General features: G+C 46.3%; 1 protein-coding gene across 3 annotated transcripts in view; it reads left to right on the forward strand.

Moving 5' to 3' along the window:
• Nucleotides 1-16,624, forward strand: part of EIPR1 (EARP complex and GARP complex interacting protein 1) — a 208,845-nt gene that overhangs the window by 153,683 nt on the left and 38,538 nt on the right. For all 3 annotated transcript variants that reach the window (XM_032791087.2, XM_075063693.1, XM_075063694.1), the window contains one exon: nt 11,772-11,871. In XM_032791087.2, coding sequence (XP_032646978.1) covers nt 11,772-11,871 — 100 coding nt within the window. The remainder of the gene's footprint in view (nt 1-11,771; nt 11,872-16,624) is intronic.

Below are 16,624 nucleotides of genomic sequence, written 5' to 3' on the forward strand. Positions count from 1 at the left end.
TCCTTCGGAGTCCTCCGAACATGTTACCTGGGGGCCCAGCTCGGGTTCCGGCGGGTGGGGATTAATTAACAGCCCTTCTCGCTCCCACTACTGTTTGAGAAGGTTCACGCGGTAGCGTTGCCTTTTCTTGCGCCCGTCAGGCTGGTGGATCTCGTACGTGACAGATTTGATCTTTCAGACCACCTCATAAGGCCCTTGCCACCGAGCCAAAATCTTTGATTCACTGGAGGGGAGGAGGAGTAGAACCTGATCTCCGAGTTGGAAGTCGCGAGTCCGTGCCTCGCGGTTATAGGTCTGGACCTGGGTCTCTTGCGCGGCCTTCAAATTCTCGCGCACCAGGGCCCCAGCCTGCGCAAGGCGCTCCTGGAGCTGGAATACGTATTTTAAGAGGCCCTGGGTGGGTGACGGGGCATGCTCTCATGTCTCTCGCATTAGGTCCAAAAGGGCGTCGACCGTACAGTAATTCGAATGGGGAGAACTTGGTAGATGACTGTGGAACCTCCTGAATCGGCAGGAGCAGAGGTGGAAGTAACTGGTCCCAGCGGCGGAGATCGGCTTGGGGGAACTTGCGTAGCATGTTCTTAAGAGTCCGATTAAATCGTTTGACCAACCTGTCGGTCTGGGGATGGTAGACCGACGTGCGTAGCTGCTTGATTCCCAAGACCTCACACACCTGCTGCAATAGCCGAGAAGTAAAGTTGGTGCCCTGGTCCATAAGGATCTCTCGGGCCAAGCCTACGTTGGCGAAGATCTTCACGCGTTCGCCTGCAATGCTGCGAGCCGTGATGTTTCGGAGGGGTATGGCCTCGGGGAATCAGGTAGCATAATCCACCATGACCAGTATATACTGGAACCCTGCAATGCTTTTGAGGAGCGGGCCCACCAGGTCCATGGCCACCCGCTCAAAGGGGGTTTCGATTAAGGGCATGGGGATCAGGGGTGCCTTGGGAGTCTGGGCCAGAGCAGCCAACTGGCAGTCTGGGCAGGACTTACAGTAGTTCCTCATCTCCTGGTGTATGCCTGGCCAGAAGAAACACGTCAAAATCCGGGACAAAGTCTTCTCGTGGCCTAGGTGTCCAGCTGCCGGGACGTCATGGGCTAGTTCCATGACAGCCCACCGATGGCACTGGGGCACGAGGAGTTGAGTCTGGGACTCCCCCATATGGGGGTCCCTCTCGACCCGATAAAGGCATTCCTGTCGTAGTTCAAAGTGTGGCTACTAGGCCACTCGGTGGGGATCAATGACGATGCCATCGACAGCGGCCAATTGCTCATACGCTCGTTTGAGCGTGGGATCGGCCCTTTGATTGCGGCAAAGGTCAATCTGAAGCGGGGGCTCCTCAACCGCTTCCGAAGGAGAGTCCTCTGATTCTCTCGTCAGTTCGGTGGGGTTGGCTGCTTCCCCTTCCTCTGCCCTGGTCTCAGGGGGATCTCCTCCAAAGGCTGATGTGACCCTCGGGTATTCCCCGGCATTGCAGCGGAGGACTTCTGCGAACTCTGGCCAGTCCCGCCCCAGGATCACTGGGTATGCAAGGCGTGGGGCTAGACCCACCACTATCGGTCGGGTGACCCCCTTCACTGTTAGCTGGGCCCGAGTACTAAGGTATGGCCGGACGTCCCCGTGGATACACTACAGCCGGATCATCCCCAGGCGGGTGTCGGCCTGGGGGCCTAAGTTTTGGCGGACCAGCGTCTGGCCGCAGCCTGAATCAATGAGGGCCATCGTTGGGTAACCCTCCACGAACACGGGCACTGTGATCTTGGCCGCTTGGGGACGTCAGGCATGGGCTTCTCCAGAGCAGACCTGGCCAAAGTTGCACTCCATCACTGGGCAGTCCCGCTGTAGATGGCCGTACTCCCCGCAGGAAGAACAGGGCCCAAGGTCTGCTTGTCTCGGCCAGGGACGTGCCCCTGTGGCTCCCCGGGGAGGGCTCCGAGTGGCCCCCTGCGCCACTGGAGCAGGGGCTGGAGCTTGTCGTCCTGCGGCCTCCGCGGGCCGGGGTCGGAGCTCGGGACCCCAGTAGGAAACTCAAGAATCAGCCCAGGTGGGAGCCCCCCTCCTGTCGGGGTTGGGGTGCACCACCCCAAGGGTGGCTACTCGAATGGTCGGACCGACTGGTGTCTCAGCAGCCAGGAAGTTCTCCATCAGGATGATGGCAGCGGCTAGCATCGTAGGCCGATGGCGGAGGACCCAGGCCTTTCCTCGCGGCCGGAGTATGTGGATAAATTGTTCCAATACGATCTGTTCCGTGAGCTCCTCCGGCGTTCAGCTTTCGGGCTGCAACCACCACTTGCATGCTTCTCTTAGTTCCTGGGCCACCATCCGGGGCTGGGCCCCGGTGGGGTAGGCCAGGCTCCGAAACTGCTACCAGAAGGTCTCCAGACTCACATCCAGGACATCTAAAATTGCCGCCTTTACTTGGTTGTAGTCCTGGGCCACCTCTGATAGACCATCTGAGCAGTCCCAGTCAGGTACAGGGTCAGGAGGGAAGCCCATTGGTCCTGGGCCCACCCTGCGATGACCGCTACCCGCTCAAACGTTAGGAGGAAGGCTTCTGGATCATCACTGGGGCTCATCTTCGTTAGCCGGATAGGCGGGTTTAACCGCGGGGTCCCCTCCAGGCCTCCCGGCTGGGGTTCCACGGGTCGGGACAGTGCCATCGTGAACTGTTGTAAGCATTCCCGCTGGAAGTCCTGATGCTGGGTGGTCAAATCCTGAACCAGTTGGTGTTGCTGGGCACCTAGCTGTTCGGACAGCTGCTGTTGTTGCTGGAGCTGGGCGGCCCGCTGCTCCAGCTGCTGCTGCAGCTGGGCCGCCTGCTGTCGCTCCTGGCTCTCTGTCAGGAAGGAGAAGAACTGGGACAGATCCGTGTCTCGGGGAGGGGGGGTCCTCTCCCCCCTAACCCCTTTCTCACAGGGGTCAAGGGCTCGTGCCCACATTCTGGGCAGAAGTCCCCACTTCTGGTACCACGTGTAGAAGTCCGCTGTTGGGAGAGGGGGTTCACCCCTCTCTGGGGTGGCTGGGAGCCAGGCCACCTCACTACCTGGGGTGACAACAACAGTTCAGGACTCAGGCCCTCAGACCAGGGCTGAGCAAGTAGTTCAGTTTATCAAGCCCAGGCCCTGGATCAGGGCGGGGCAACAAACACTGGTGCAGGGCTCAGACCTTCAGTTTATAGAAGGTAAGAAGCCCAGGCTTCTGGGCCTGAGCGTTGGGGCAAGGGGTGAGTGGGATGGCAGGGGGGACGCAGGCCCGCCCACTCCTCTGCGTCCCAGCCCGGGGCCCTAACAGCGGCAGCCTACCTGCTGCTGTGTCAGTGGGGATCCTGGCCGCAACACACTGACGTTGGCTCTGGTTCTGCTGCAGTCAGACTAGGGTCGGCTGCCCCCGGGCTACTTCCAGACTCCCCCTTGGGGCTCACCTGGATTCTAGGGTCGTCCTCCCCAGGGTCTAGGTGCATGGGTTCATCCCAGTCGGGGCTGGAGGGTAGGTCCGGCAGCTCCTCGGGGTACCGAGCACGGGGAAGCTCCGGCATCTCCTCTGGATAACAAGCAAGGGGGGGCGGGGGCTCCAGAAGCTCCTCTGGATAACGAGCACGGGGGAACTCCGGCAGCTCCTCTGGGTAGCGAGCACGGGGGAAGTTCGGGCCACCCTGGGCGGCTACCCTGGGTTGCAGGAGTCTCCCAGTCCAGTGCTCCCGGAGGGACGTCCACTCGCTCCGGCCACTGGGGCCTCACTGAGCTCGGAGGGCCCGCCTTTATACTTCCGGATCGGCGCTTGACCCTTTGCAGGGCGGGCTCAGAGCTCTGTAGCTCCGCCCAGTCTGGCCTCCGGCTGGGCTTTTCGTCCTCCGGGGCGGCTGGGAGCCAGGCCGCCTCATTACATGGAGATATACCAGTCTCCTAGAACTGGAAGGGACCTTGAAAGGTCATTGAGCCCAGCCCCCTGCCTTCACTAACAGGACCAAGTACTGATTTTTGCCCCAGATCCCTAAATGGCCCCCTCAAGGACTGAACTCACAACCCAGGGTTTAGCAGGCCAGTGCTCAAAACACTGAGCTATCCCTCTACCCCCTCCCCCCAATCTGTGATAGAAAAATGCAGAAACACGAATCTCATTAAATCCAAATTTGTATTATTGTTTATAAAAATAGATTTTCCTAGTAAAAATCTAATTTGTTTGGTGTTTGTGTGTATATATAAAAACAGTTTTTTTAAGTAGAACATTGGTTTTAATTTTGAATATTGCACTTGATATATGTACTACTTTATACACACTTTCCAGTTAGAAATTGTTAGGTCAAGTTATTTTAAATTTTTTTTTTGCTTTGTTTTGTAAAATAAAATATATTTTGAGCATAAATAGCACAATTTTTTTATTTGAAAACCAAATGACTACATAATAATATTATAAGTGTTCCATAATAGGCTAAAAAGTGTTCCTTGGCCAAAAAAGTTTGGGGAACGCTGGGATAGATCCATTGTGATAACTGTATTGTGTATGGGTGATGGAAGCGAAATGCTCTCTATGTACTTTTATAAAACCCTATGAATTATCTCAGCTTTATTTTAAAGGTTTTCTAAGTTAACAACTTATAACAGATGGATTGTAAAGATTTTTTTATTATGAAAGAACAATAACAAAACCAAAAATAGTTTTAATTAAACCACTGGAAAAATAACATTTTTATATTTGAAAATACATTTAACTAAACAATCTACTAATGATGCACTTATAAACAAACATTTAATTAAAGCAATAGTGCAAGCAAAACTAGCAATAAAACAAACCATTGAAATAGAACAAGGTTGGGTGGGAAGCTTCAAGTCACAGTATTGCCTTCTCCTCTGCCTCTTTTTGTCCACTTGGTATCTGGGGTTGAGAGCCATGGTTAAAAATTGTCAGGGGCACTGCTGGGCTCAAAAGCACTGGGCTCCTAGGAGCCAGTATTCTCTGTGCCTTGAGGTTAGTTCTGAGAGGAAAATGGCCACTGGTAGCACTGCTGTTGTGGTACAGTGAGGAGTTGCTGCTGGTTCCAGTAGTCAGAATTGTCCAGGGGCTAAAAGACATGGCTAGGTCCCAAATTAGCGGCCTACTGGCCTAACCAGGAGCATGGTTTGAAGCAGAGCATTCTGGCTCAGGATAGCTTCCAGGAGTTGCCTCAGTGTCTCCCCATCCTTTTCCATCTGCTCTTTGACTGTAGCAATGCTGACCCTGACCACTGACACTGTCTTCTAAGAGAGTTGCATTTCTTTTTCTCCCTGGGTCATGTACTACCTCTGCCCCTCAACCAGTCTGGTTTTCCCCTAGGAGTCTGCCACGAATTCTGCAAACATCTCATTCTGAATCTTCCTTTTTCTCCCTCTCAGGTTGATCAGTCTCTGAGCAGTGCATAGAAGTTCTGTCCTTGATGGTCTAGCTGTTGCAGCTGCTATGACTATGGGAGTCAGGGCTAAAAGATCAGTTGCTTATTGTTCATATTCCAATCAGGCCATAATAGCATTTTAAAAATATATATATGTTAATTTACCTCCATGAGACTCTTAACAATCTTGGGAGAACCTCAGAGATAAGTGTCTGCGTGTGAGAAGGTTGCTGGGTGTATTGGGATTTCTGTCTGCTGTATGTGCTATTATGATGTTTGGGAGGTTGGGGGATGGGGCGAGTTGGAATGATGTTCCTATTTAGGTTTTGCGGGTATTTTTGTCGTGTCAGAGGTTATGGTTAGAATGCGTGTCATTTGTACCTCAGTCGGAGTAGTATTGTTAGTGACTTTCCTGGCCATACTGTATACATTTATGCCTCATGTAAACAATGAACTCTAACCAAACTTTTTTTCCTGTCTGTTCTCACCATCTATAAACTGATGAATTTTGCACAAATGAATGCATTTATTGTTCAAATCTATTATGGACAGAGGTAATGTGGAGCCATTGGTGGCTGCCATTTTGACGCAGGAAGTATTGGAGGGGTGAGTTTCACCTTCAGGACAGATGAAGGAAGGGGATGGGCAAATGCCCTGGAAACAGTTGATAAATCATGGATTTAGTATGCCACAGAGGCTGATTGCCGGGCAGAGCAGCTGCCATTTTGGAAACATACAGGGGTGTTGAATGGGTAGCATGGGCCAAGGGAGGTGGGGGCTTGGTACGTGGAAATGCTCCTAGCTCACATCTGCCAACAATGACTAAGGCCAGAGGGCATCAGGAACCAGATCCAGAACCTCAGTATAGCCAATAATAATAAATAAATTGTAAAGAGAGGTTCTTATGTTCTGAAGTTCCCTCCAGGGGATCCAGACAATGCAGGGCAGGAATGTTAGCCTGTTGGCACAGGGCCGGACTGGTCTTCCATCTGGATGTCAGGGTCCTGGGAATCAAAAAGACCTTGGCGCTTATCCAGTATCCTCCTGCTCATCCTCTGATGGGTCTGCTGATTGTCCTTGGTGGTAGGGCGCAAAAGGCACCAAATGGTGTCAGGAATGAGTTGTACTATAAGCATGTTGAATCTTGTCTACTTATTAATTTTTTGAATAAGTCACACATCCCTGCTAGATTGTCTACTTTTGTCCCTTGTTTGAATGTACTTTCTCCTGAGCTGCTTGCTTTTTATCTGGCACTGGCTGGCATCCTGGCTGTGACCCCTCATGAGCATCTGTTAGGCAATGTCCACAAAAAGGTCTTTATTCCAGTGGCTGACCAGAAGAATTTCCTGAACCAGCACTACTCCCCAGATGATGATGAAATCCTGGGTCTCAGCACAGCTCCAAGGGTCTGCGTGAGCCATGATATAGAGCTTCTGGAGAGCTGTCAAAGTTGTATTGCAAGAATGATACTCTGGAGGACTCCAGAGTTCTCAATTAGTGCAGAATCAGTGTGGATTGTGTTGTGTATACACAAGCATTTTCAAACTGAATTAACTTGATTTGATCTGGTTTAAATGATTTGTTATAGGCAAGCCCTAACTTTTCTGAAACTAACAAGATGATGTTTCAACTGAGAGACTGCAGCTATTTGCAGACTCAAGAAGGCAAAGCTGCATTGGTTTCCATTCTGTTCACCTTTTGAAGATTATCATATACATAATGAATAGAAACTTAAAAAAAATAACAAATCCTGTAGAAATTGGTGGCTTAAGCCCTTTTACTTTGAAAGCAAAGCTTCTCACTTACCAATGATAAGAGGTATGAGTGAATTTTTCAAACCCTGGTGTTTTCCTGTTACTCTAACAGTTGAGTTATGGCTATGGAAAAGTGGTCTCCACTTAAAGTGAAATCATGTTGCAAAGAGCGACTGGGTAACCTTCATCTTGATCATAAAATCTGAATGATTGCTACAACCACATCCATAAAACGGTGAACTTCCATATCAGATAAATTAAATAGTAGCAAAATGGGCATCTTGCAAGGACAGAGTGAATGCTCCTAGACCTTTTAATTCTGGGGTATGTCAGTTGGGTTATAATTGGCTCTAATTAGCACACTTTCCAGCTATAAAATTCTTTGCTTTGAAGCTCAGTGACACTCAAAGATGTGAAATTTCTTCTTGCCTTTGAAAAAAAAAAGTCCTTCCAATTTAGTCCTTACAACGGAATGCCCAGTGATTAGTTCAAGTGAGGGGCAAACACCCATAATGAATGGCTTTTAGAAAATTAGTTTTTTTCTCTGTTGCCAAATAATCACTACAAAAGTAATTTGCAAAAACAAATTTCATTGCCCGTAATCAAAAATGAAATATCCAAAATATCCATTGTTGTCCTCTTTTGTAATCCAGAAATAATCATTGAATTAAAAAAAAATCACTGAGATTTTGGTATGCTCCCTATCATTTGGTGTGAGAAACACTTTCACTGTTCCATGATCCAGTCCATTCACAAAATATCAGAATTGTCATTAGTCCTTTTTATTTCATTTTGGATATAGAAACTCCAAAATGAGTTTAATCAGATATCTGTTATAATGCATTAACATTTTATCCTTTTAATTGTATTTATAAAATGCTTTTAATCTTTTCAAAGAACCGATACATGTCTTCTGAAACAGAACTATATGGAATAATGTGTCCATAAGGAAATGTAGATACCAAGTTAGTTGTTGTGTCCATGTTAATCTCAGGATGTTAGAGAGGCCTGAAAAAGAGCTCTTTGTAGCTCAGAATCATGTCTCTTTCAGCAACAGACGTTCGTCCAATAAAAGATATTACCTCACCCATTTTGTGTCTCTGTAGATACCAAGTGATACTTTTAAAACCAGTTAGCTACTTCTGATTATTGTAGGCAGTTGGTAGTGATGCCTATTGTTTAGGCTGTTAATGTTTTCCATTATAGAGACTTGTTTTCAGTTGTGTATCATTTTGCCACCCTATACCTGGTTGGGGTGACGTTTTCTGAACTTGCTCTCTGACTCAGACTGAATCTTTTTGAAGTTTCAACGAAAACAGTTCAATCATTTTGTTTCAGTTTTCACCAAAGAGGTTAATAGTGATTGGACATCTAATATAGTGAATGCTAGTGAAAATGAGGTTGGATCAGGGGCTAAAATAGGGAAAGAACAAATTAAAAATTACTTAGACAAGTTATATGTCTTCAAGTCATCAGGACCTGATGAAATACATCCCAAAATACTCAAGGCGTGGGCAGAGAAGATATCTGAGCCGTTAGCAATTTTCTTCAAAAAGTCATGGAAGATGTGAGAGATTCTAGAGGACTGGAAAAGGGCAAATATAGTGCCAATCTATAAAAAGGGAAATAAGGACAACCCAGGGAATTACAGACTAGTCATCTTAACTTCAGTACCCTGAAAGACAATGAAGCAAATAATTAAGCAATCAGTTTACAAACACCTAGAAGATAATAAGGTGATGGGTAACAGCATGGATTTGTCAAGAACAAATTGTGTCAAACCAACCCAATAGCTTTCTTTGATGGGGTAATAAGCCTTACGTATTGGGAGGGAGTGGTACATGTGGTATAACTTGACTTTAGTAAGGCTTTAGATACTGTCTTGCATGACTTTCTCATAAATAAACTAGGGAAATACAACCTAGATGGATATACAATAAAGTGGGTGAGTAAATTTTTGGAAAACCATTTCCAAAGAATAGTTATCAGTGGTTCACAGTCCACTGGAAGGGCATATCGAGTGGGATCCTGCAGGGATCAGTTCTGGATCCTGTTCCGTTGAATGTCTTCATCAATGATTTAGCTAATGGCATAGAGAGTATACTTATAAGTTTGCAGACGATACCAAGCTGGGAGGAGTTGCAAGTGCTTTGGAGAATAGGATTAAAATTCAAAATGATCTGCACAAACTGGAGAAATGGTTGGAAGTAAATAGGATGACATTCAAGAAGGACAAATGCAAAGTACACCACTTAGGAAGGAACAATCAGTTGCACACATACAAAATGGGAAATGACTGCTAAGGAGGGAATACTGCAAAAAAGAGATCTGGGAGTCATAGTGGATCACAAGGTAAACATGAGTCAACAGTGTAACGCTGTTGCAGAAAAAGCAAACATCATCCTAAGATGTATTAGCAGAAGTTTTGTAAGCAAGACACAAGAAGGAATTCTTCTGCCCTACTCAGTGCTGATTAGGTATCAACTGGAGTATTGTGACCAGTTCTGGGCACTGCATTTCAGGAAAGATGTGGAAAAATTGTAGAAAGTTCAGAGAAGAGCAACAAAATTGATTAAAGAGCAACTAGAAAACATGACGTAAGAGGGAAGATTGAAAACATTTGGTTTGTTTAGTCTGGAAAAGCGAAGACTGAGAGGGGACATGGTAACAGTTTTCAAATACATAAAAGGTTGTTACAATGAGGAGGGAGAAAAATTGATTTTCTTAACCTCTGAGGGTAGGACAAGAAGCAGTGGGCTTAAATTGCAGCAAAAGGGTATAGTTTGGACATTAGGAAACAATTCCTGACTGTCAGGATAGTTAAGCACTGGAATAAATTGCCCAGGAAGATTGTGGAATCTCCATCATTTGAGATTTGTAAGAGCAGGTTAGACAAATATCTGTCAGGGATAGTCTAGGTAATACTTAGTCCTGCCATACGTGCAGGGGACTGGACCAAAACTATGATTTCTAAGATGATTAGGGAAAAAGTAGGTAGTTTTGGCTATGATTCGGGGTGGGGGGGGTCAAAAGTCCTAGTTTGTGTTAGAGGCTTGGTGCTAAAATTCATAACATGTCAAATGTACTGAACATCCCATAGTATCATGGAGTTTACTACAAATGAACTGCACTGATAATGTTACCTTCTACATTGAGCCTCCTACAGGGTTAGAACTCTACAATAGAAGGAATGTAGAAGCAGTAGCCAGTCCTTACTACCATTATCTCCCCATTACCTCTCTTTCACCTAGGGAAAGGGGGAGTGAGTGAAGAGCGTGGAGAAGACCATGAGTTGTTGTTTCAGCTCTTCCATTACCTGGTGTTAATTTTGTGTACTTCATGGCCCAATAGATCTGGGCCTTACATTCCTACTATAGGAGGCGGGCAAGAATCATTCATCTGTTTTAGAAATGCTCCCCACCGCCTAGGTGTCTAGATTGCTCTCATGTCTGTGTTGATAAGGTACCTGAGAGATTACAAAAAGTCGCTTCTATAAAAGCTGGGAACAGAACTCAAGTAACTAAACTGGCAAATCTCATCCATTTAGTCTCACTGGCTTCCAAAAGTGCTCCAAAGTTAGGATATGACACAATTAAAGTTATCCTGTAATTTGGATCCTTTGTGTGTGTGCATTATGATTCAGTGTTTAATTACATTGTTTATTTTCCATGACCGTTGCCTCATCTAGTACCCAGAATGGACAGTAATTGAGGCAGAGGGATGCAAGTAGAGAAAATAAGTTGTTTTGTAATTAAGCAGACTGGGATCCACGAGACCTGAGTTCTGTCCTGTGAGAAACTGTGCCTATAAGAGGCTCTGTCAAGAACCACTTGGAACCAAGTGGCCCTGAATGGTCATCTTGCTAGAGGAGGTCTTAGACAGGCAACAGCCACAGCGGATTAAGAAGTCTGAGCCCCAGGACATGGCACAACCAGAGTTTATGGACTTCCTGCCACCTGAGTACAATGGCGCTGATGTCTCAAGTGAGGCCTACAGGTCTGCGTGACAGTACAGTGCACCTGAGAGACAAATTGAGCATTGTTAGTTTGGTTATAAGTACTTGAAATTTTGTAGTATGCTAATGTTGTTTGTTAATTGCCTGGGAAAGGAAGATGTGGGGAAGTGTACCTTTAAGAGGCTCTGGCAAGAGCTAATTAGAACCAGTTATGTTACTCATGTTAAGCAGTGCTGATCAGTTAGAGCTCAGACACTGAATGAAGCAGACCTCTGTCAGATTCCGTGGCTCTGAGTGATAACTGAACACCACTTGTTCCTTCATCTGCAACAGACTTTATATGTGATGTTGAGCAGGACTATTGTAGTATATATGCACCAGGGGGTCAAATTAAGGTTGTATGGGCAACCTTCATTCTGGCATTTCCTAACTTCTTAGTGCTTGTCTTTACCACTGTAATATTATTTTAACGTTGGGGGGGGGGGTTTGTATGTAACTAACTACATATTGACAAGGATGGTCAAATTCTGCTCTGCAGACAAAAAGGACCAATTTATATTGAAAATTATGGGAGTTCCACCGTTGTGTTTCAGGACAGATTTAGCGCCACAGAATTAAAATGGATGACAATTGCAAGACTTCATTGTTTTGATGGCTTTTCATGTGTTTTATTCATGTTATATATTTGTTTTACAGTGTTATATGGGAGCCAATGGGAGATGGTAAAAAGCTCATTTCACTGGCTGATAATCACTTATTATTGTGGGATTTGCAAGAAAGCTCAAGCAACGCCGTGGTAAGAAAAATTGCTTATAATTTATAATATGGCTGAATATGGTATATAGCAAGCGTTAGATTATTTAGGTTTTGGTTTGACTGGTTATCATCTAACTCAGCATTTTATAAGGATTCTCAGATATATTGCTACTAACTTTTAAAAGTTATTTTTTTACCCAATTTCTTTAAAATTAACATAAGACTTTTCTTCTAATATCCTTAGAGTAGGAGCTAAAGCTTGTGTATTGAGACTACTGTAGTGTTAATGTGAAATTAAATGTGATAATCCTGGGTTTATGGAAACTTTAATCTCCTTTTCCTGTTGCCCCCACACTCCACAGGTTTTCTCTTCCCTTTCTGGCTGCAGCTTGTTGAAACAGGCAGTCTGGTCCCTTTTTGAATTTGAATGTTTCAGGCTTAGGTAACTTTGTCCCCTTTCTCTCCTACCAATGGTTATTACTTACTTACTTTATTTATTTATTTATTCTGCTTGAATTGCCTGTGGTTGTGTTGATGAGTCTAATGTCAAAATGATTTTAATAAAGCAATGATCATTAGATAAATTAAAGAAAACTCAGTTAAATCAGAGATCAATGGAACAAAAGCTTATTCTGAGGATTGGGTAAGAGAGGTTAAATCTTGAAGTTATTGATTTAAACAAGTATTCATGTATGTCCTAGAGCCCAAAGAGGGGAGAGGGAGTGTGGAGAGAGAGATTTTTACAGATTCTCTGTCTGCTAGCATTGCAGTATCACAAGTCACTCTCTGTGTGTCAGCACTGCTGTTATTTATCTGTATTGCTGTAATACATAGGCAGCCTTAGTCATGGACCAGAATCCCATTGTGCTAGGCTCTGTACAAACACAGAAAAAGATGGTTCCTGCTTGGACTACTACTCAGCTGAGCAAGTTGGCTCCCAGCAGTGAACAGACTCCTGTCTGGACTACAGAGGAGGGGGTGGATCTTCTTGGTCTGTGGGGAGAAGAGGGGGTGGGAGAACTTAGAGGGAATCACGGAATCAAAACATGAACATGGAATCCTGGTCTCCCCGGCGCTAGGACTACAGTGGCAGGCAGGCTGCTGATGGGGTTGGGGAGAAGCTTATGCCTTTCTGTGTAGAGCCAGGGAGGGAGGCGAGGGCTGGTGTTGGGTGTTACCCTCCCACTGCTGGTGCACTGAGAAATACTAACGAGAGAAATAATAACAAGGTTCATAGTACGGTGCAAACAAACGATGCCAGGCTCAACCAAATAGCCCCCACTTGGGTGCGTCTTGTAGCAGTGTGTTTATAATGCACAGCTCAGTACTGAACAGTACTGCAGGATCCATGTTTTCTGACAGAGATAGCTGGGTTGCAGGTTACCAGAGTAATTGAAAAGCGGCTGGCACTCTAGTAGGATGCCCATGAAATGATGAGATTGAAAAATCTTCATCATTTGAAACTGTATCTGCCCATGAGGCATTGCAAACCCTTCCCAAAGCACCCTGCAGCCAGTTGCACAGTGAGATAGCTGCCCACAGTGCACTGCTCTCTCTGTCAATACAAGAGCTGCTATTGTGGATGTGCTACACTGACATCAGGAGTATAGTGTGACCATGCAACAACGGTTTAATTACAGCAATGGTACCAGTTGGAGGCGAGCATTAATAGCTAGATATCAAGTGAGAGATGTTAGGTAGAGTGGGGATTGACTGTGGAGGACTTTGAAAGTAAATACAAACAGTTTGTTTGTTTGTAGTAGAGAAGAATGAACTGAAGGAGGAATTCAAAGAGAGGGATGATGTAGTCAAAATGACAAGGTAGGAAAATGATCTTTACAGCAGCATTCTCAATGCATATGAGTGAAGCAAGATTGCATTTGTCAAGGCCAGAGAAATAAGGATGTTGCATCAAGATATGAGTTGAGGTGGGGAGGGATAGCTCAGTGGTTTGAGCATTGGCCTGCTAAACCCAGGGTTGTGAGTTCAGTCCTTGACAGGGCCATTTAGGGATCTGGGGCAAAAATCTGTTTGGGGATTGTTCCTGCTTTGAGCAGTAGGTTGGACTAGATGACCTCCTGAGGTCCCTTCCAACCATGATATTGTTACGGGGGGGGGGGATAGCTCTGTGGTTTGAGCATTAGCCTGCTAAACCCAGATTGTGAGTTCAATCTTTGAGGGGGCCATTTGGGGATTTAGATGGGGATTGGTCCTGCTTTAAGCAGGGGGTTGGACTAGATGGTCTCCTGAGACCCCTTCCAACCCAAATAATCTATGGTTCTATGGCTTACATTTCTTTGGTGGATATGTGTGAACTGAATCCCATAGGAATTGCAATACTGGATCAGACTCAAGTTCTGTCTAGTCCAGTGGTCTCCAACCTTTACGCACAAGATCAGTTTTTGAATTTAAGATCAACCCAGGATCTGCCCTGCTGCTTCCCTGAGGTCCCATCCCACTCACTCCATTTCCCCCTCCCTCCATCACTCGCTCTCCTCCACCCTCACTAACTTTTATTGGGTTGGGGTGCGAGAGGGGGTGCAGGCTCTGGGCTGGGGCCGAGGGGTTTGGAGTGTGAGAGGGGGTTCCAGGTTGAGCCTGGGGCAGGGAATTAGAGTGCAGGAGTGAGGGATGCAAGCTCTGGGAGGGAGTTTGGGTGCAGGGGTCATATGATCACACTGCATCTAATTTCATGGAATCCACTGGACATTTCATGAGTTTTACTTTTTATTAGTGTCATCTGTGGTTTATAGATCCAAAATTCTTCAAGGTTTGTCACATGTGATGTTGCACTCCATAATGTTTTATGGAAATATGCGTATGAGTGTGAATATAATGTAACTGGAATATGTTTTAAGCAAAAGATCTCTTGTAAGATCTCATTACAAAGCTTATAATCTACTGAGTGTGTTCATCCTATTTGTATGAATGTAGCATTCTTGTTGCTGAAACTAGGAATATGATGTATAACTCTGAGGTCCTATTGTAATTATGCAAAGTGTGGGCCATTAATGATGGTTTAGAAGCTTGATGGGTCCCATTGACTAGGACAGTTTGTTGCAAATGATCTGTTTACTTGCAAACCTTCCTGAGTGCGTGCAGGGCAGCCCTGGAAGAATGGAGGCTGGGGTCTCACAGGACATGTGAGCATATCACCTGATACTGGAATCCATCTTAAACCTGGTGCTTTTCCATTTAGAAGGAGGGGTGGGAACTCGGAGAGACAAAAGATTCCTGACTTGTGCCAAAGATATAAAAGGGGGTGGAACAGAACAAAGGGATTGTCAGTCATGAGAACACCTAGTTTCCACCTAAGATGTCTGCTAGAATTAACAAGGACTGTACCAGGGGAAAAGATTGGCCCAGACTAGGAAGGAGTCTAGTCTGTGAAAGAAGATTATTGGAACATCTCTGAGGGTGAGATTTTACCTGAAATCAGTTTCTTGATATATTAGGCTTAGACTTGTGTGTTTTTGCTTTATTTTGCTTGATGACTTTGTTTGTTCTGTCTGTTATTACTTGAAACCACTTAAATCCCACTTTTATACTTAATAAAATCACTTTTGTTTATTAATTAACCCAGAGTGAGTGATTAATACCTGGGGGAAGCAAACGGCTGTGCATATCTCTTTATCAGTGTTATAGAGGCCAAACAATTTATGAGTTTACTCTGTGTAAGTTTTATACAGAGTAAAATGGATTTATTTGGGGCTTGGATCCCATTGGGAACTGGGAGTCTGGGTGCTGGAGATAGGTGATCTGCTGAGCAGTTTTTGGTTAATGCCTGCAGCTCTGGCGGTATGGACCAGACCTGGGTCTGTTCTGCAGCAGGCTGGCATGTCTGGCTCAGTAAGGCAGGGTTCTGGAGTCCCAAGCTGGACTCAGGGAAAACTGGCTCAGAGGTCATTCCAGCACATCAGGTGACAGTCCCAAGGGAGTCTCTGTGGCCAAAACACATCACATCACAAATCAGTGTAATATTCTCAACTGTGGGGTGTGCATTGGCTGAGGCTGGGGGTTGGGGTGCAGGAGTGAGAGGTGCAAGTTCTGGGAGTGAGTTTGGTGCAGGAGGGGCTCCGGGCTGGTGCAGGATATTGGGGTGCAGGAGGGAGTGAGGGGTGTGGGCTCTCGGAGTTTGAGTGCAGGAGGGGGCTCTGGGATGGAGGTGTGAGATGTAGGCTTTGGCCAGGAGGTGCTTACCACAGGGAGCTCCCAGTTGGCGGGGCTCAGGCAGGCTGCCTGCCTTCCCTGGCCCCACACTGCTCCTGGAAGCAGCTGGCTGCTGGCATGTCTGTGCGGCCCCTGAGGGGGAGGGGAACAGCAGGTCTCTGTGCGCTTCCTGCACCTGCAAGTACCGCCCCCGCAGCTTCCATTGGCCAGTTCCTGGCCAATGGGAGCTCCGGGGAAGGTGCTGGGGGCAGGGGCAACACGTGGAACCGCCTCACACTCCCTTTCCCCCAGGGGCAACAGCAATGTGTCAGCAGCCAGACACTTCTGGGACTGGCATGGGGCCAGGGCAGGCAGCCTGCCTGAGCCCTGCTATGCTGCCAGACTTTTAGCGGCTGGAGATTGTGATCAAATGGCAGAGGCTCCAGGATCAACCAGTTGATCACGATGACCAGTTGGTGACCACTGATCTAGTGCATTATTTTTGTCTCTGAAAGTGACCAGTATCAGACGATTCAGAAGAAGTTGTAAGAATCGCACAATTGACAGACATGGGATCATCTGTCCCTTTATTTTGGATGTTCTCTTGATCTCTAATAGTTAGAGGTTGGATTAATGCAGAAACA

The sequence above is a fragment of the Chelonoidis abingdonii genome, chromosome 3 (assembly GCF_003597395.2).
Source record: "Chelonoidis abingdonii isolate Lonesome George chromosome 3, CheloAbing_2.0, whole genome shotgun sequence".
Classification (NCBI taxonomy): domain Eukaryota; kingdom Metazoa; phylum Chordata; order Testudines; family Testudinidae; genus Chelonoidis; species Chelonoidis abingdonii.